Raw genomic sequence first — 21529 nt, forward strand, 5'->3', positions numbered from 1 at the left:
TTCTCCCGCTATAGACATTCTTGGAAGCATGTTTTTTGATTGCAGAACTCCATTGCAAACTTCATAGAAGTGTGATTTTTGAAGGATAACTGAGTGCTGGTGTGAAATTATGGAAGTCCACATTAAAATGTGAACCAAATTAATTACAAATTAATTGTAAGTCCACCTGGTGGGAAGAAGTAGCATATATACTTCTTTTTTAATGACTACATAACACAATAAAAATTGATTGGAAACCTCTACATCCTGGAAATATGCTGAATACATTATAGGTAACATTATATCTTAGTATTGTCCTACACTGATATAAAGCTGATATAAATAAGAAATCAAGTTAATATTTCTGAAGATGGATATTTTAATATTTTGCTTTTGAAATTCAGCCTTGAGGCATATTTTTTTTAATGAATTACAGGTTTTGCTTCATTGTAAGGCAATAATAAAAATAAATTTGCCGAATTTGATAGAAAAGCTGCACAAAGGGGCAATTAAAATGAACAGGGGGCAGGAGCAATTCTCCATTGGCAAATGATTACAACAGTTGGGGCTTTTAAGCTTAGGAAAAAGGCGGGCTAAGAAGGGAACGTGATCAAGGTTCATGAAATTATGCACAGAGTGGAGAGAGTAGTTTTAACCCTTCTCTCTCTTATACTAGAATCCAGAGGAAGCTGAATAGTGCCATGGCCCTACTGGAGAGGTCCTCCTCTAGGGTGACCATATGAAAAGGAGGACAGGGCTCCTGTATCTTTAACAGTTGTATTGAAAAGGGAATTTCAACAGGTGTCATTTGTATATATGGGGAACCTGGGGAAATTTCCTCTTCATCACAACAGTTAAAGCTGCAGGTGCCCTGCCCTCTTTTAAATCTGGTCACTCTAGTATAGCTCCTGCACCTTTAACTGTTGTGATGAAGAGAGAATTTCCCCAGGTGTGAAATGCATACAAATGACACCTGCTGAAATTTCCTTTTCAATACAACTGTTAAAGATACAGGAGCCCTGTTCTCCTTTTCATATGGTCACCCTATCCTCCTCAGAGGAGGAGCTAGAGGCCCCAGAAGCCCAGGGTGCCCCAGAAGCCGAAGCCCCAGACCAAAGACCACCATCAGACCCACAGGAGCCTGAGCCCTCAAGGGAGGAAGTTGCAGGACCATCCCTGCCAGGAGAAAGGGACTCTGTCTCTGAGGCAGAGGCTCAGCACCCCCCTGACCCCCGGGAGCAACATCGCCTCAAGCGACGGGCGAGTAAGGCTCCTGTGCGAAGGAGTACTCACTGAGGTCTCCTCAGGGAGAAAGGGTCTCTTCAGGAGTAGGGCTCTGAAAGGAGAGCTTTGATTATTGCAGCTGAGCTCTGGGTGGGGTCCAACAGGCTTTGGGCTTAAAAGCCTGCATTTGGAATCAGCCGGTGTTGGAATGACTTAGGTCTATCCTGCCTTGTACCTTGTTTCCTGAGCCTTGCGGGATACCCTGTTTACTGACTTTTTGGACTGCCTACTGACTCTGTTTCTGGACTGTGTAAAGTACTGGCTGTTTATGGTGTTTTGACCTTTGCCTGTTATTGTGATGACCCTCTTGCCTGACTCTCTTGACTGATTGACTGCATGTGCTCTGAACTCGGCTTGGGTTGACCATCCTTCTGGATATACCTGATCTGCGCCTTAGAGCATCCTATAGCCCAAGCAGGACAATAGTGGGAGATTCCAGACAGATAAAAAAGGAAGGACTCCTTCATGCAGTGCATAGTTAAAAAGTGGAATTCACTGCCAATAGATGTGGTCACCATCGCCACCAACTCAGATGGCATTATTTATTTATTGCATTTATATACCGCCCCGTAGCTGACGCTCTCTGGGTGATTTACAAAAGTTAAAAACAGTAAACATTAAAAACAAATAAACAAAATTTAAAAACATAAAAAGCATAAAACCAACAGTATCCTTGTAAAAACAGCTATTCTGGGGTCAGTTAGAAACAAACAAACTCATAGGGTGACCATATGAAAAGGAGGACAGGGCTCCTGTATCTTTAACAGTTGTATTGAAAAGGAAATTTCAGCAGGTGTCATTTGTATGCATTTCACACCTGGGGAAATTCTCTCTTCATCACAACAGTTAAAGGTGCAGGAGCTATACTAGAGTGACCAGATTTAAAAGAGGGCAGGGCACCTGCAGCTTTAACTGTTGTGATGAAGAGGAAATTTCCCCAGGTTCCCCATATATACAAATGACACCTGTTGAAATTCCCTTTTCAATACAACTGTTAAAGATACAGGAGCCCTGTCCTCCTTTTCATATGGTCACCCTAAAACTCAGCACATGTAGTTAACTGCCTGGGAGAAGGGAAAGGTCTTAACCTGGCGCTAAAAAGATAACGTTGTTGGCACCAGGCCCCATCAGGAAGATCATTCCATAATTGGGGGGCCACCACTGAAAAGGCCCTCTCCCTTGTTGCCATCCTCTGAGCTTCCTTCAGAGTAGGCACTCAGAGGAGGACCTTATATGTAGAGCACAGTGAGTGGGTAGGTTCATGTTGGGAGAGGCGTTCCATCAGGTATTGTGGTCCCAAGCCATGTAAGGCTTTATAGGTCTCCTTTAGAAGGAGATTGGATAAATTCATGGAGGATAATCTATGGCTACGATTGATGATAGCTGTATATTACTATTGCACCCATGCCCAGCTTGCATGCTTCCCATAAGCACCTGACTGGCCACCGTGGAAGCATAAACCTAGACTAGATGGGCCTTTGGTGTGATCCAGCAGGGCCATGGCTCACTGGTAGCACACTGGATTTGCATGAAGAAGGTCCCAGGTTCAATTCCTGGCATTTCCAGGTAGGGCTGGCAAAAGTCCTGCTGCAACCCTGGAGAGCCACTGCCAGTCAGTGTTGACAATACTGGGCTTGCTGGACCAACAGTCTAACTCAGTATAAGGCAGCTTCTTACATTCCTACGCTCTCATTTTACATCTATTTCTTTGTGTCATTGTTATGTAGTAGTAGTACTAAGAGTTAGCAGGCATAGCAATAGTAGTCGGGCACTTTTGGTTCCACCTCTGCATCGATGCCTCTCCTGGGCATCCTGCAGCTGGTGGTTAGGTATGGAAGTCACCATTTCAATTTCCAACAAGGCGTTGCATGATGGGAAATTTAATTTAAATGGAACCTCTGAACTAGCCTGTGCTGATTGCAGCACTTGTGCTGGATGTTGCCTTCAAATTGGGAGCCAGCTCTAGGCCATGGCTAGATGAGGGTTTATCCCTGGGATCATCCCTGTGCATTCACATGGTGCCCAGGGGATCCCGGGACCAGGCAGGGATGATCCCTCCATTTCCCCAGGATTTTGCCTTGCAGCCCAGTTTTTCCATGGTCCCAGGCTGATTCAGAGACTGTGGAACATGTGGATGGACATCACGGTTTGCCCCCGGCTCCTCGCAGTTACTTGTGAGGAGCCGGGAACTGGGGACAGACCGCAGAGCTCCTCAAAACCTACTTTTGAGCGCATGAGTGCTCGTGCGCTTCTTCTTCTGTTGTTGTTGTTGTTTTAAAAAAAATGGCAGGCGCAACATCCTCTCCCTCCGAGGTAATCGTGCGCCGCGCGTAAACAGAGGTTGAGATCTCGCAATAAAAATATTGCGAGATCCTCACCCCTTCATCACGCTAGACCAGGTAGCTGAGGCCCTGGTGATAACAGAAGTAAATTTATTTTATGTAATGCCATCGGTGTACTTGGGCAGTGCCCTACACAGAGTCAGATAGGGAAAAATAGGCAAATCTTTGGCTTCAAAAGCTTGAATCTGGGCTCTCAGGGCACCACACATAGCAATTTTACTAAACAAATAGAAACACTTTGCTTTTTGTTTTTACTTTGCCTAAATCCCCTGAATCCACAGGCATTTTAAGTAGGACTGTTGAGTGGAGGGTATAAAATAATCCCACCTAGGTGAATTAGCTTGGAACATATATTTTTCTACTGTGATATAAAGTATTCTTTCTCGAGATAGCAAATAATGCTGAGTACATACCATTGTAATAAAACCTTGCAGCTAATTCCATTACATTCTGTCCACAGGTCTGAAGCGGAGCTATACTTGTAACATCTGTAACGTCACTCTAAACTCAATAGAACAGTATCACGCACACCTGAAGGGCTCCAAACATCAGACGAAGTGAGTATTGTGCTTCACCAGCTGTCTGTCGATGTCAAATTGGTGAGCGAGTAAAGCTGAGCAAGCCATAAGGACATGACTTTGCTGTCCGCTTCCATCGTATCTCTCCTAAAGATTAAGAGGATGCTGCACTTACCTTTGGGTAAGAGCAAAATGGAAAGACAAACGTGGAAAAGGGAGTTGGGATTGTAGTCCCAAATAGCGGGATCCTAAACTGGACTCATGTAGCAAGAGAGAGATTTGGGAATCCCACGTGGTATAGTCCTCTTCATAATGCAGCATGGAAAATCACATCTTTGAATTCTTCCCTGTTTATTGTGTCGCTATGTTTTAATGCATAGTACATCGGGTGGGGGGGTAATTAAATCCCTTTTTTACTTTCCCAAACAGCAGCCATCTTTCCCCAAGCACCCCCTGACAACACTGCCAAAGCCCAAATCAGATTCCAACACCTAATAATTTGCCTTCCAGTTTATTTCCAGTAAGGAATCCAGATTCTGAAATGTAGCTGGTCAAATTCTGCACATGTCATTTACCTAAAAGGGGCCTGGATCTCTCTCTCTCTCTCTATCTCTCTCTGTGTGTGTGTGTAATTTTATTTCTTTCATTTTGACTTTTATTCTCATTTATTTTTTTAAAAAAAACTACCCCACAATTGCACAGTGATGGAATTGCACAACATATCTCTGTCTCTCATTTGGATTTTTACCATAGTTTTTGTGTTGAGGGGGAAAGGTGTGAAGTATAAGGGTGGGGGGAGAAACATTGCTTGATTTGGCATTTTAGGAAGAGAATTTTGAAAGATCAATTGTATTTTTCCTCCCAATTTGAAAAGAATTTATGTGGGTTGTTTCCTTGGGTTGACTGCTCAAGACCAACCTTAGGAGTCGAGGTTCTGAAAGACATGCAGCGGCCACCCACCTGTGCACTCACAATGGCTGCTGAAGGCTGGTAAGGCTGGCCTCCCACCCAAGGCATGCTGGGAGTCGTAGGTGCAAGCTTAGTTTTTTTAAATTAAATTCTTTTGAAAAATACTTAAACCCCCAAAATTCATGTTTTTAGATTTTTCTGGTATATTGCACAGCCAGACCTATCAGCATGCCAAATTCCAAGTTTCTAACTCATCTGGAAGTTGGTAAATATTTCATAGAATCATAGAATAGTAGAGTTGGAAGGAGCCTATAAGGTCATCGAGTCCAACCCCCTGCTCCATGCAGGAATCCACCCTAAAGCATACCTGACAGGTGGCTGTCCAGCTGCCTCTTGAAGGCCTCTAGTGTGGGAGAGCCCACCACCTCCCTAGGTAACTGGTTCCATTGTCATACTGCTCTAACAGTCAGGAGGTTTTTCCTGATGTCCAGCCGGAATCTGGCTTCCTGTAACTTGAGCCCATTATTCCATGTCCTGCACACTGGGATGATCGAGAAGAGATCCTGGACCTCCTCTGTGTGACAACCTTTTAAGTCTTTGAAGAGTGCTATCATGTCTCCCCTCAATCTTCTCTTCTCCAGGCTAAACATGCCCAGTTCTTTCAGTCTCTCTTCATAAGTCTTTGTTTCCAGATCCCTGATCATCCTGGTTTCTGGACATACATCCAACATACATACTTTCAGCTTTGTAGGTGGAGATACTGGAAGTACAAAACTGCCTGATCTAGGATGAAATCCAGTTGAGGCAGATTTTGCTACAAGTCCTAACTCAGGTCCATGTTTGCAGAAGGATTCTTGCCTGAGTATTTCTTTGACTCTTGTAAAGGAAAGCATAAAATATACTGTCTTCCCCTTTTGCTCCCATGCACAAAAATAATCTTTCTTTTCTTAGTAATGTTCTATAATTTTCTTTGTAATTTCCCCAGTACATCTCACCAGCCTCTATGAATATGAAAGGCCTCGACCAGAACTTTTCCACTGAATTTTTTATTGCTTCTATTCTTCTGCCAATGCAAATGATTTTCCCCGAGACCTTTTCATACCTCCTGGGCTGAAGCTACAGGCGCTGCTTTATTAAGGGGAAGTAGACCTTTGTTCGAGAGGGATTTATAAAAAGTTAGCTTGGCTTAAATTGGACTGCTGCGAGCACATGAAGACAGGGTGAATTATAAGAAGTGCCAGATATTATGACTGTAAAACTAGACCTGATCACACTCTGGCTGAGTTAATGAGCTACATTTGCTTCACTAGTCGATGTATTTATGGATCTGCATGCAAATTCACACACATTGCCCAAGCAAACCTACATTTGAATGTACTTCGAGCATTTGCCCAATCTCAGTAGGTGCAGTAACGATTGGTTGATTGTAGGGTAGCTATCAGGAACCAGGACCATTTGGGACTAAACTTGTCCACTGAGGGGCATAAACTGACTCTCCTCCCACTCTCACCTCAAAAATGTCAAATGGGACCCCTAACTAGGGATGCTAGAGAAATCCATTGTCGACTCCAATGAGTTCGTATTCTCAAGAATCCAACCTCATTGGAGTCCACAGTGGATTTTCAAGAATCTGACCTGTGGAGTCCACCATGGACTGGCTCCCCCTTACCTGTGCATCCTCCAGATTTTATGACAGATGGTTGTCTTAGGGTGACCATATGAAAAGGAGGACAAGGCTCCTGTATCTCTAACAGCTGTATTGAAAGGGGAATTTCAGCAGTTGTCAATTGTATATATGGAGAACCTGGGGAAATTCCTTCTTCGTCACACCAGTTAAAGCTGCAGGTGCCCTGCCCTCTTTCATATCTGGTCACTCTAGTATAGCTCCTGCACTTTAACTGTTGTGATGAAGAGGAAATGACACCTGCTGGAGTTCCTTTTTCTATGCATCTGTTAAAGATACAGGAGCCCTGTCCTCCTTTTCATATGGTCACCCTAGTTGTCTGGCTTTTAAAAAAGGCAAGATATGCTATTTAAGACCATATTTGATGCCATTTTCAGCTGTAAAGCACTTGCTTCTAGGTAAATTGCAGCTGTAAGGGCTTTACAGCCACAATGTATGTATAAGTAAGGGCTTTATGGCAGCAAAAGGCATAAAATGCACAGATTACAGCTATAATTTGCCCAAGATGCACTAATTGCAGCCACAATTAGTATATCTTGCCTTCTGTAAAGCTAGAAAACACCCTGCAAAATCCAGAGGATGCATCGGTGCTCTGAAGAAATCCAGTGAGCCCCAAACATCCTGGATTTCCTTGCAGCAGACTCCCCGCCCCCCACTCCCCAAGACCAGTCATTGGGAGATTCACCCATTCCTACTTGCAACAGGACATTCCAATATTGCAGGATTCCAGCCACTCCATTCCACCACCACCCCAGGTTTTCCATACACCCCGATGCCATGGCTACTAAGCTTGCCCAGTCCTCGTTGGAGTGTTTTCAGTCGCTATCCCTTCTGGGGTGAGAGTTGAACATTTTTGTGTACTTCTGCAAACCTGGGGGTCCCCCCAAGCCTGTTGAGACCTGGGTGGTACCATTTTGGCTAGAAAAAGGCCAGCACTCTGAGAATTGAGAAGGCTATTAACGTGGATAACGTCGCTTCTGTTAATAATATGCCACGGCGCTGTGCAAAATGCATGCCATGATGTCACTGGACTGCATGTTTCTGAACCCCAACTCTGCTTTATTAGCCACCGCATTTATGAGTTGGGAAACTCAGAAGGCAATGATCTAATGACACGAATTCTGCATTGATGGGGAGAGACGTTGAGAAGATGCATGGTTGGCTGCTGATTTTGGTGGTAGCCATTAGCGTTGGAGTGAAAATCCACCTGGGCCCGTGAAGGCAGCAGACGCCCCCTGAGAATTCTTCAGTCCCTAGTAGCCTTGCCCGAGCTGTAACATGTAGTCAGGGACAACACCAGGTTTTGAGGGACTTTGGGAAAGGCCTTGGCAGGCAGAGAGTAAGCTGTGGCACCTCCTGTTCCTCCTCCTCTCTGCCATCATTGTCTGGGCCAGACCAAGAGGCAGGTGAACAAGCATGTTGCCATGGTGGAGAGGAGGAGCAGCTCCAGGGGTCTCTTGTCAGTGGGCCCCTGCTGAGTTGTGGGGCCTCAGCAGGTTCCCTACCATGCCTACCCTTGACCCAGATCCTGCACATAGTTCATGCCTGCCATCATTCTTGGGCCCACCTTCACAAGGTAGAACATTTGAGGGTTTCACTCAGTTCTGCACTTCGAAATGAACTGGTATGAACCAAATGTGCAAATGGAAACTCTCGTACTTTGATCTTAGCACTTTTCTAAACCTTGCAAGGCATTGATAAAATGCACATTTTGTAAGGAAAATGCATTCAAAGGTACTTTCTTAAATATGCATTTTTGTGCAGATTTTTATCTTTATTTAAAAAAAAAACACCCACAAATTTGCAGATTGGCGTGGAAACATGATGGAACACATTCATGAATGAACACATGTGAAACTCACATGGGCAGGAAGTAGACTGCTCCATCTATCCCTTTCTCAAGGGGAATTGTCTTCTGTCTGTTGGCTTGTTTTCTCTTGAATTAACATTCTTATCAGTGCTCCTGAAAGAAATCTCTCATCACTTATTCATCGTGATTTGAATTTGGTTAGAGTCTCCTGAGACACTTAATAAAATAGGGGAAACGTGGTATTATCAAATTCATTGGCAGGAACATTCACAAATTTAATTAGAAATTACATTACTAAATTAATTAATTTAGGGATGCACGCCCAGCCAGTTTTTGGTAAGCAATTGCTTAAATCGTTCTCCTCCTTCTGTGTTTATTTTTTGGTTGTTTCCTTTGGTGTTGAAGAATTAGGAATTCTCTATAATCCTTTCTAACTGTATCATTGCGGATGATACTCTGTTAACTTTTAAAAATCCAATAAGAAAGATGGAAAGAGTTAAACAGCAATTGAGAGAGTTTGAGGAAATTACTGGGCTAAGAATAAATTGGTCAAAATCAGAGATGATGTTGTTTAATTATACTAAAAAGAAAGAGAAAGATTGGGAAGGAAAAGGAACAGAAATGAGAGTTAAAGAACAGATTAAATATTTAGGAATTAGAATTACAAAAAAATTAGAGAATTTAGAGGAGAACCTAAATAGTTTAAAAAAAGAGATTTTCGTAAAAATGGGAAAATATAAAAGATTGAACTTATCGTGGTTTGGAAGAATAGCATTAGTAAAAATGAAGATTTTAGCAAAGATTAATTTTGTTTTTAGGATGCTACCAATAAAAATCTCAGAATTAGAGCTAAGAAGTTGGCAGAATATTATAAATAATTACTGTAATGGGGATAAGAAAGCGAGGATAAACAAGAATAAATGGTATCTGAGCCAAAAAAAGGGAGGATAGGGTCTCCCAAATATTAACTTATATATTGTAGAAGCAATTATAGGATTAGGAGATTTAGATTGGATGGAAGATAAATTTACAAGTAACATAGAGATGAACTTGGAAAATGTATTTTTTAGGGAAGGAGGTAAAAAATGGGCTGAAAATATAGGTAATCCGCTTTTGAAATTCCATTGGGAAATTTGGAGTAAATATAAAAAGGAGTTGCTTTCTAGCAGCTCCCCTTATCACCGGTAATAATGCTAAAGAATTTCCCGGAAGATTTAAAGAGTAGATTAAGTAAAGTTTTAATAGAGAAAAATAAAATGAAATTAAGGGATTGGTTAAGAGGGATACAAGAGAGAAGATGGAAGAGGTTCTAAAAGATAACAAAATTAACTTGGTTAAATTATTGGCAATTAGAACAGTGGACTAAAAGTTGGGTAAGAGAAAATGGAGATTGTAGAGAATTGTCGAAGTTTGAGGAATTAATAGTAAAAAAAGAAAAGGATAAGGGAAAAAGAATAGCGACAAAAGGGTTAATGAGTGAAATATATAAAATATTGTTGGAGAAAGGGATACTAGATAGTTCAGGAAAAATGGTTTGGGAGACAGATTTAAATATACAAATAGGACAACAGAGTTGGGAGGGACTATGGAGGCAGAGAGCGTTGAGAAACATGTCAGTAAGAATAAAAGAGAATTATTTTAAAATCATATGGAGGTGGTACCTAACCCCGGTTAGATTAAATAAGATAAATAACCAGCACTCAGCAAATTGCTGGAGAGGATGTGGGGGGAAAGGAACGTATTTACATATGTGGTGGGAATGCAAATATGTACAAAAATTGTGGAAGATGGTGTTTTTGGAGACTGAAGAAATTGTGGGAATGAAGATAGAACGAACACCCAAAGTAGCATTACTGTCACTATTTGAAGAATTAAAATGTAAAAAAGAAATTAAGGAATTGATAACGAATTTGCTAACTGCAGCAAGATTGATAGTAGCTAGGAACTGGAAGATTCAAGGGGAATATTGTATTGAAGAATGGTATGAAGAAGTATGGGATATAGCTATTAATGATAAATTGACTTGTAATATTAAATGGAGAAGAGGTATAGCTAAAACAAATGATTTTGAAGGAATTTGGAAACAGTTCCTAATATTTGTGTTTTCTAAGGGAAGTGGGAAACCGCCAGCAGAAGAAAGTATGAGATTTTGGAATCAGGAATGAGATCCCGAGGTGGGGGGTGCACTTATATGTTAAGTTTGATTATGTTATGTAGATATGATATTATGTATTCAACATTTATTCAACATTTGTGTAGTATGTTGTTTTCTTTAATTGTAATACTGTATGTTTAAGTATTGTAGAAAATAAAAAATATTATATATAAAAAAATAAGAATTAGGAATTCAGTGGACTGGGATGGATTTCTGGAAGGAATTTTTTGGGGGAAATTCTCAAGCAGACAGGAAGCCAAGAACAAGGGGCGGGGCACGGAGTTTATTTATGCATTATTTTATGGAATTATTTCTTGGTGTCTTAAAATAAAACAACAACAACTTCATAAAACAGATATAGAACAATATGAAAGACAAACAGTTATATATAAACAACAGATTATTGTATTGTTTTTTATCTTCTGACATCCCTTGAGAGAGTTTCATGCCCTAGAAGGTGCCCTAAAAATAAAATAAGAAAAAAAAAACACCCCAGCATTTAAACAATCCCCTCAAATGTTGCAAGTCTGGGGAAAAAAATAATTGGATTTTTGCTGGCCCTGGTAGGTGCTAGGCCACCATCTTTTTCAACCTCACTGGCTCTGGAATATTACAGCCCTGTTTCCAATTGCATCTCTTTTGCATTTCTGTCAAAAGAGCAATTCACTTAAGAAAGAACTAGGGAAATTATTATTATTATTATTATTATTATTATTATTATTATTATTGATAATATGTTTATTTCATACTGGCCTCTCCCTCTGGATCGAGGTGGGGAACAACATTAAATACAATACAAAATAAATCAAATGCATAAAACTGATTAAAAGAGCATGTAAAACCAATATAATTTCAAAATAACAATCAGAATGTCTTAAAATTCTTAGGTTTAGAATTCATCTGGGTAGGCCTGCTGGAAGAGACTAGTCTTTATGGTTGTCTTAGAGAGAGTATTAAGCTGACAAATCTCCTCTGACAGGCCATTCCACAGTCCGGGGGCGACAGAAGAGAAGGTCCTCTGGTAACAGTTGTCAGCCTAGTTTTGGCTGAATGGAGTAAATTCTCCCCAGAGGACCTGAGTGTGTGGGGTGGACTGTATGGGAAAAGGCGATCCCACAGGAAACCTGGACCCAAACCATGTAGGGCTTTAAAGGTAATAACCAACACTTTGTACTTCACCCAGAAACTAATTGGCAGCCAGTGGAGTGATTTTAACGTTAATGTGCTGGTGACCAACATGGCTGCCATATTTTGAACATATTTTGAACCATATTTCCGAACTAGGTACAAAGGTAGCCCCATGTACAGTGCATTGTAGAAGTCGAGCCTCGAGGTTACCAGTGTGTGCGCTACTGTCTTTAGGTCTTCCAACTCTAGGAAAGGGCATATCAGCCGAAGCTGGTAGTAGGCACTCCTGGCCGGCACCACCATTTAGCTCCCTACCTTCCAGAAATGGGAAAAGATTATAGCTTAATAGCTTTGAGGTTTCAGAAGGTTACGGGCCATGCAAAATTTGTCTTCATGTAATGAGGAAGGGGACTGTAGCTCAGCATTATACAGCATTCTATGCAGACAAAACAAATCTCGGTTAAAATTTCTTGTTTGCAGGACTGGGAAGGGAGACCATGGTGAGCTGTTCCTAATCAGAATCGACAAGAGAGGTCTAAGGGGGGAAATGCAGAAAAGGGCAAATAAAATGATCAACAGTCTGGAGCATCTCTCCTATGAGGGAGCGTTAGAACGGCTGGGACTGTTCAGCTTGGGGAAATGGAATTTAAAGGGAGACATAATAAAGGTGTACAAAATAATGCCTGGTGTGGAGAATGTGGACAGGGAGACAGTTCCCCCCTCTCCCATAATACTAGAACCCAGGGTCATCCCACGAAGCTGATTGGTGGGAGATTGATAAGAGATAAAAGGAAGGACTTTTCTCCACAGAACGTAGTTAAACTGTGGCATTCGCTACCGCAAGATGTAGTGCTGGCCACCAATTTGGATGGCTTTAAAAGGGGGTTGGATAAATTTCTGGAGGAGAAGGCTATCAAGGGCTACTAGCACTGATGGTTATGTGCTACCTCCAGTATCCAAGGCCCTGTGCACCAGTTGCTGGGGAACATGGGTGGGAGGCTGCTATTTCACCACGTCCTGCTTTGTTGGCCCCTGGTCAACAGCTGTTTGGCCACTGTGGAACAGTGCTGGACTGGATGGACCCTTGGTGTTCTTATGTTCTTAAATGGATCAATGGTATGACCAAGTAGAAGACAACGTTATGTTTACTCAAGCTTCCTCTGTGTTGAGTGAGCAGCATGTTCAGCCATCAGTTATATTAGCATGCCACCCCTCACTGCTCCTCACTTACTCATCCTGTCCCCCAGTGTGCACAGCACACATGCCATCACCTTCATGTGTGGGACCTGGAGAGGCATGATGCTAGGGTGACCATATTTTGGAAACCAAAAAGGAGGACAACATGGCCGGCCCCCAAGTGGGCGTGTCCAGCACCAAGGGAGGGTGCCCACATGAACATAGCCTTGGTCACATGTCTGATTTTACAGCACACATTTAAGACAAATCTGTTCTACATAACATGTTAAAATCACTGAAATAAAGAACAAGTGAGAGATTCAATGTCATTTTGATTTGTGGATGTCTTGCCTCTGCTGAGCTCCAGGTACCTGACTGCACACCAAATCTGCAACAGGAAAGGTGCCCTGCCTGCCCAAGACTTCTTACCTAAAGACTGGAGATCCCCTTAATGCCAAGGGCTGAAACTGCTCAATATGCAAAACCCCAAAGAGGAGGTTTGACAACCTGAGTTTGAAGGATATGGCTCCAGCAGTTTTAAAACACAATAATTTTTAAACTTTGAACTTTTGAAAAAATCCTAAAAAAACAATGGATGAACAGCTCTGATTCAAACTTGGCATGGCTAAATCTCTCCTTAAGAGCTATCATGGTGCCAAACTTTCTGCCCTTTATCTTTAAAAATGTCATTTTTAAAAAATAATTTTAAAACCTCAAACTTTTTTTAAAAATCCTAAAACTCAATGGATGGACAGATCTGTTTCAAACTTGGCATAGCTAAAGTCCTTGTTAAGAGCAATCATGGTGCCAAGTTTCATCTCTTTATCTTTAAAAATGACGATTTAAAAAAAATTAAAACCTCAATTTTTAAAAAATTCTTAAAAATCAATGGATGAACGGAACTGTTTCAAATTTGGAATGAATAAAGCCCTTCCTAAGAGCTACCATCATGCCAAGTTTCATGTCTTTATCTTAAAAAATGATGGAGTTATAAGCATTCTTGTCAAGTCCCACTAGAGCTGCTCTTTGGGGGGGAAACGGATTTCCCCTCCCCCTCCCGAATTTGTCATCAAAACCCCAGACAAATCCGGGCAAATCTGGTCATATGGTCACCGTACATGATGCATAATCATAGAACCATAGAATAGTAGAATCGTAAGGGACCAACAACGCCATCGAGTCCAACACCCTGCTCAATGCAGGAATCCACCTTAAAGTATACCCGACAGATGACTCTCCAGCTGCCTCTTGAAGGCCTCTAGTGTGGGAGAGCCCACAACCTCCCTAAGTAACTAGTTCCATTGTCGTACTGCTTTAACAGTCAGGAAGTTTTTCCTGACGTCCAGCCGGAATCTGGCTTCCGGTAACTTGAGCCCATTAGTTCCTCACATGAGTAGGCGACTGGAAGCTGGTGGCTCCAATTTTGGTGGGACATTGTTGGCCATATGGTTCAGCACTTTGGAGAGCTCCTTTAGAGTTCTACCTGGTTCTTACTGAAATCCAAAATGGATTCACATTTCCAGCAAAATCAGAGGCACCCACTTCTGTTGGCGTCAGCATGGCCAAGGTGATGGAGAGAACGGCTTGCTAGTAGCCATGCTAACGGGAAACATAGTGCCCATTTGGCTTAACATATAACAACTTCTGCCTGGGCCTGAAATTCATCCTATCTAACTTGTTTCCCTGGAGAATATCTACCATCGTAACTTTTCATCCTCTGTCCCTTTGCTGTAAACCAGCCTGTGCTGGATCTGGCTGTATAAGATACCCCAGCCTTTGCTTCAAGTCCTTTTGCTTTTCATTTCCAAAGGACAGACGAGGGCTTTGGTCTGCAGCACCTCTAAGGGGGCATCTAATATGTGTCCAATTTATTTTCTCATTATTATTATCAAAATAAATTTGAAATCTTGAATTGGCAGCATGCCAGCCAGACAAGGGCTAAAAAGGACTGCGAGAGGTCAGATGTTCTTTTGGCTTTGCTCCGGCAAAATGCAGATCACGTTTCCGGCTGTAAAAAGAAGACGCACAGACGGCTTTGGAAATCTTTGCTCTCATTGAATCGCATCGGAAAATGTTAGTTGGGATGATTCCCCAGCCCTAAATCAACAGGGATTGCTGGCGTGCCCTTTTTGCTCAGCTCAGTCATGCTTCCATCACGGCCAGCATTGGAAGGTCCTCCATGCAAGGAGATCAAGGCTGCGAAACGTCTCCGCTATTCGGTTGAGCAGCTCTCATCCATCTGCAGGGTGGAAAGAGGCTACGGAACTGGTTTACCCAACAAGGGTATGGTGATAGGTAGGGTGACCATATGGAAAGGAGGGCAGGGCTCCTGTATCTTTAACAGTTGTATTGAAAAGGGAATTTCTGCAGGTGTCATTTGTATATATGGAGAACCTGGTGAAATTTCCTCTTCATCACAAGTTAAAGCTGCAGGTGCCCTGCCCTCTTTTAAATCTGGTCACAGGTTAGCTGCAGTATAGCTCCTGCAGCTTTAACTGTTGTGATGAAGAGGAAATTTCACCAGTTGTGACATGCATACGAATGACACCTGCTGAAATTCCCTTTTCTATGCAACTGTTAAAGATACAGGAGCCTTGTCCTCCTTTTCATATGGTCACCCTATGATAGGGAGGGATGGAAAACCAGGAGAAGCTTGCAGGACCAGGGAAATGTAGTAGGACTAGGAAGAGTGCAAACTGATCTAACAGTGCTCACATCCTTAAGAACAGCGAAATGGTTAGCTAGCACAAAATATCTGCACCAATTTGAGAAATACCGATCAGTACCCATGAAAATGGAACACCGGAAAGCCCTTACACATTTAAGGTTTGAACAAATGGATACTATGATGAAATGGGGGAGATTCCACGGCCTACCAGTAGAAGACAGGCTGTGTGTTTGTGGAGAGCCAGTTCTAAAGGACATCGCGCATTACGTATTTGACTGTCCCTTATATATTGACATGAGAAAAAGTTATTTGGAGCCTTTTTTAAAGAATGTGAAATTCAGGGTGTTAAGGAAAAACTGAGTCATTTATTACATCCAACCAACCCATATGTGATACAAAGGGTTGCACTATTTGCAGCAAAAGCTAATAGATGTACAGCAGAGATCTTAGATACTATTGGTATGAGTTGTTATAAAGATTCAGAGATATAAATAAAATGTCATTGAGAAGTAATTAAAGGTTTCTGTACGTCTGTTGTGCTCCCATTTTACCATCATTTCAGTAATGGATGTTATGTATTTGATAGCTCTGTAATTTTAACCATACATAGTATAGTAAAATGTTGAGTTTGTATGTGTTGCAGTAATCTGTGGATTGAGCAATAAACGTATTGTTGTTGTTAGTAAAAATAGGCAGGAGGCTGCCATTTTGTTGATGTTGCACAATGTGAGCTGACAGGAAGAGGATGCTATGTAGGGACAGGACAAAATAGCTCCAAGTTAGCTGAGACTCAAGCAAGGGGACAGGGGCCATTCTTGGAAACCATGTGAGCCTGGGAATATCAGGAGGATGTTAGGGCTAGGAAGCCCCAAAGACATCTCCAAGATACACTGCACTGAGCACACCCAGAGAACGTGCTGGCTCTAATCCAGAGACCCCAATGAATTGCAGAATCTATGCTAGATCAGTCAGGATTCAAAAAACCTGGAATAGCTTTGTTCCACCGTTGCCAAGAGCCAGTGGATACCCCCCCCCCATCCCTATGAAGAGGATCTGGCCAAACTGTTCACATTCCACCCTGGGGAGGTCACTTGAACTTTAAGTAGGGTGACCATATGAAAAGGAGGACAGGGCTCCTTTAACAGATGCATAGAAAAGGGAATTTCATCAGGTGTCACTTGTATATATGGAGAATCTGGTGAAATTCCCTCTTCATCACAACAGGAGTTATACTAGAGTGACCAGGTTTAAAAGAGGGCAAGGCACCTGCAGCTTTAACTGCTGTGATGAAGAGGAAATTTCACCAGGTTCTCCATATATACAAATGACACCTGCAGAAATTCCCTTTTCAATACAACTGTTAAAGATACAGGAGCCCTGCCCTCCTTTTCATCTGGTGTTCTTTATCTTTATAATGGACCTTTGAATAGAGGATGCCTTCAAAAAGAGGACTGTCCTCTGTAAAATAGGACAGCCGGCCACTCTAAGATTATCTGCTGTAGCAGGAGAAGCGATCATATGTTTTTTTCCTTCCTCAAAATAGCAGGCTTATTATGAGCATTCAGGACATCTACAGAGCTTTCACATTAAAATTTGTCCAGACCCTCCAAACATCTGCTGTAGAGGACAAGGATAAAAACTTTAATTATGGACTTGGGATGTACGCAGAAATTATTGAGTCATTGTCTAACTGGCTGTTCCCGAAACAAATGTGGTCTTTTCTGGCCATACACAAAGCCCAGCAATCTGAGTCAGGCACGGGGCTTTAGAGATGCCATGCGGTTTGTTGAGTGTGCTCTTTGTGCTAAGCGCAGGCCTCATGAGCAGCCTGGTTGCCATGGAGACCAGTGGTAAATGGATGACAAGAGTTATGTGGAGCAACGCTAACGGGGTCACACGGCCTTCAAAACAGTGGAGAGAAATCACATGGCAACCTCCTGCTTTATTTCTGGTGGCAGCCCAGAAATGACAATGCCCTGTCCCAATTTCCGAGGCATTGTCTCGGTGCAGGGCAGTGGCAGTTGAAGCAAACATGAACTCAACTCATGTCCACAAGGCCAAGTTGCTAAAAGTGAAGTGAAAGATGGCCACCTTAGGCACCTGGCGTGGGGCGGTGTTTAAGGACAACAAATTGTCAGTTATTGAAGTTACTGTTATATTTGGAGACTGGAGATAGATAGATAGATAGATAGATAGATAGATAGATAGATAGATAGATAGATAGATAATCTCAGGTACTATCTGGGATCAGATTTCACACCAGCTGCAGCAGTGCAACAGCTGGTAAAGTGTGTTTACATGTGCTTACTGTGATGTAACATAAGAGGGTTACCACATGGACCGCCACTGTGCCTGGGGGCGTACACTTGTGTAGAGACTGTCTCCATAATAGCACTGCTCTACCTGATAAGCTCCTTAGCCTGTGGTCCTCCTACAATGGAGAAGAGGGTGAAGGAATGCTTCCAGTGGAGGCTGGTGGCTCAGTTGTTAGTAGGGCTGTGGATCCAATTTGGGTTTCAGTCAGAACTCTAAAGAAGTTATCCAAGGTGCTGAACCTATTGTGGAGATTGGGTTCAGCACGTTGGATAGCTTTTTTAAAAAAGTTCTGACTGCTTCTGGCTGAAACCCAGAGTGGACTTACAGCCTGACTGATCTCCTTTGAATATAGGACATCTTCTCATGGACTTCATGGGCTGAGGCAGACACTTCACCAAGTGAGGTAGCTGTCCCTAGTTGCATGGGACACTAAGTTGCATATGGTTTCCCCCTGATTCTCTTTTCTTTCTTTCTTTCTTTCTTTCTTTCTTTCTTTCTTTCTTCTTAACTATTTTTCTTCCGGGAAACAATTTTCTCCACCTACCTCAGCTTCTTTTCTCCTTCTGGGAGCTGAAGGAGTTGGGGAGGATATCTTTTTTAGATTAAAAAAAAAAACTACCAGGGGGAAAATGGTTAAGAAACCTACACACATAGCACGTTTTCTGATGTACATTGTAGTTTCTGTAGATAGGTTTTATTAAAAAAAAAAAAAATCAGAAAGAAAAGATCTGGGAAAAACTGAATGCAGACTATTTTGTGCCCTAGGCAAGGCGAGCTACTTGCACACACACCCAAAAGTTGCCAACTTTGATTCAGCTGTTCAAGAAGAGTTTCTGAACTATTATATTTTCCTTTTACTATGTTTTTTCTTTTCTTAAAACAGCTAATTTGTATAAAGCTGTGACCCTTAAAGGGCAGTACTGAGCCCCTCTGAGGTCTGCGCCCTAGGCGGCTGCCTAGTGGGCCTAATGGTAGTGCCGGCCCTGCATGCAGATGAGTGCCAACATGTGTCCACACCAGACCGCAGAGCCATTTTTGTGCACTGAACAAGAGCGTGCAACATCAGCCTCAGTGAGTGGCAAGCACCGCGAAACCTCTGGATTGGCCAGGCCTGGCATAAATAATCAGAACCTGGCCATCTCTTTTTTGTCTGTTCAACACGGAGCAGTAGTGTCTGGCTGCTGCACTTTGGTTCCTAGCCCTGATTCTGGCTCCAGCTCCAACCCCAGGACTCTTTGAGGACCATGTAGCCGAAAAGAAAGCGATAAATCAAACAACATTCATTTGAACTCCCAGGTTTCAGTAACAGACAGCAGAGGTGTTTATTCTAGTATATTTATTTTTGGCAATTTTACCCTACATGTTCAGCCTGCAGAGGAAGGGTAATCAGCAGTAATCAGGAATATAGTCTAAAAAGGTGGTAAGGCCACAGATGCCTTCCTGGAGGAGAAGGCTATCAATGGCTACTAGTCCTGATGGCTATATGCTAGCTCCAGTAGCACAGGCAGTATGCCTGTGTCCATCAATTGCTGGTGAACATGGGCAGGAGGGGGCTGTTGCCCCCATGCCTTGCTTGTGGGTCTTTGGTCGGCAGCTGGTTGGCCACTGTGTGAACTAGTCCTGATGGCTATATGCTAGCTCCAGTAGCACAGGCAGTATGCCTGTGTGTCCATCAATTGCTGGTGAACATGGGAAGGAGGGGGCTGTTGCCCCCATGCCTTGCTTGTGGGTCTTTGGTCGGCAGCTGGTTGGCCACTGTGTGAACAGAGTGCTGAACTACATGGAGCCTTGGTCTGATCTAGCAGGGCTCTTCTTAAGTTCTTATGTCTGTCTCGTACTCTACCCTACACAGGCTTTATAACAGCAAATTAGGAACATTTGCCTCAACCATAATCCAGTAATTCCTTAATAGCGATTCCACACTAGGGTGGAAGTGTGTCTTGAAAAAATGAATGAAGTCATCACATGCACCACTCTGACATTGGCCCACATCCTTTGTGCCCATTTGTGGGCTGTGACATCATCCTAGGGGCTGTCTTCACAGCACTGATTTGGCACCACGTTCCCCCTAAACCCTGCAGTTTCATTTACCTGGGGTGACATCAAGTAATCCCCCTGCCAAGGAGGGAGTTTTGCCAGCCCCCCCCCCCATCAGCCACGTACAAGGTCAAATGGCAGAAATTCCAGGGCGATCTTGCTCCCACTGAAAAAGGTGGAGTAAATTCCCGACTATTTTTTATCACACAACTTCTTGGAAAAGCCCCACAGTGGCTGCAAAACTGCATGTGTGTCATATAACTGATGCAGCACAAATTCACAGACACCGTGGGGCTTTGAGCACGTATAGACAGCCCCCTGTAAGAGAGAAGGGATTTCTCTGGCACAAGCCAATTTTCAGCTAGCAGGCATGGTGTAGCTCATGGTCCTTAGGATCGTCCAAAAAGTACTGGGCAAAGAGATGTCTGGAAGCAATATTGACTGGGCTGTGTCTCACTGTTGCAGGACTTGAGGTTTTGCCTTGTTGTTGTTGTTGTTTTTAGCAGATCAAGGAAACCATTGAGGGGAAGGGATAAACGAGTATTAGACAAATACTGGATAAGCACAATCTGACTTAAAACAAAAAATCACCCAAAACTCCCTTCCCGTTAACAAAAGTTTCCCGGACAAGTTTCCTGGGGCATTCTATAAACTCATAAATCCATTCTATCCCATTCAGCATTAATCTGCAATTTTTTAAAAAATCTGCAGGTAAATTTACATTTCATCTGCATTTAACATTTAAACATATTGCCTTTCAAAATGCACACTTCTGAACACATTTTCTCTCAAAATATGCATTCTTAAACATATTCTCATAAACGTCTGAGCTGAGAATGGCATCTGAACATCCAGGAAGTTCAAATTCTGGTGGATAATTAAGTTCTGATTTGCACGTTAGTCCACGAGTTGCAGACCAGGTCAGTTGGTACTGGAACTCACAAAGGCCGGGTTCCTCAGACATCCATACTACTGAGTAAATAAATGAGTAAGTAAATAATGAAAATGTAATGATATGATTCCTAGGCCAGTGTCACTGATATAGCAACCCTTTATATGAAAACACTTGGAAGAAAAGCAAATTAGGTGTCGGGAGACAAAAATGAAAAACTGCAGGGTGACAAATAAGTAATAAATAATAGTTTGACGAACTTGTCCAATCTGCATTGCTAGTGATGCTGAGCTGAAAGAGGAGGCATTTGGGGGGCTCTGAAAAGTGCCACCTCTTTCACTGATTTTATTTTTAGGGGCAGGCTTGAAAGGGCACAGAAGCGAAAGAGGGAACACATGCAAGGCAACTGGACACGTATGTAAGGGCTCAGCCCAGGACAGGAGTCAAAGGTGAGTTAACAACTGGGAACCAGGAGCCAAAGCAAAGGAACATGCAAAGCATAACAGAATTATTATTATTATTATTATTATTATTATTATTATTATTATTATTTTATTTCTTACTTGCCTCTCCATTCTGATTGTGGGGAACAACAATAAACGATAAAATACATAAAACTGAATTAAAACAT

The 21529-nt window shown here is 42.4% G+C and overlaps 1 protein-coding gene across 2 annotated transcripts in view; it reads left to right on the forward strand.

The window, feature by feature from the left end:
* ZMAT4 (zinc finger matrin-type 4) overlaps nucleotides 1-21529 on the forward strand; it is a 258917-nt gene that overhangs the window by 224003 nt on the left and 13385 nt on the right. For both annotated transcript variants that reach the window (XM_063138888.1, XM_063138887.1), the window contains exon 6: nucleotides 4066-4162. In XM_063138888.1, the coding sequence (XP_062994958.1) occupies nucleotides 4066-4162 (97 nt within the window). The remainder of the gene's footprint in view (nucleotides 1-4065; nucleotides 4163-21529) is intronic.

The sequence above is a fragment of the Elgaria multicarinata genome, chromosome 12, assembly GCF_023053635.1.
Source record: "Elgaria multicarinata webbii isolate HBS135686 ecotype San Diego chromosome 12, rElgMul1.1.pri, whole genome shotgun sequence".
Taxonomy (NCBI): domain Eukaryota; kingdom Metazoa; phylum Chordata; class Lepidosauria; order Squamata; family Anguidae; genus Elgaria; species Elgaria multicarinata.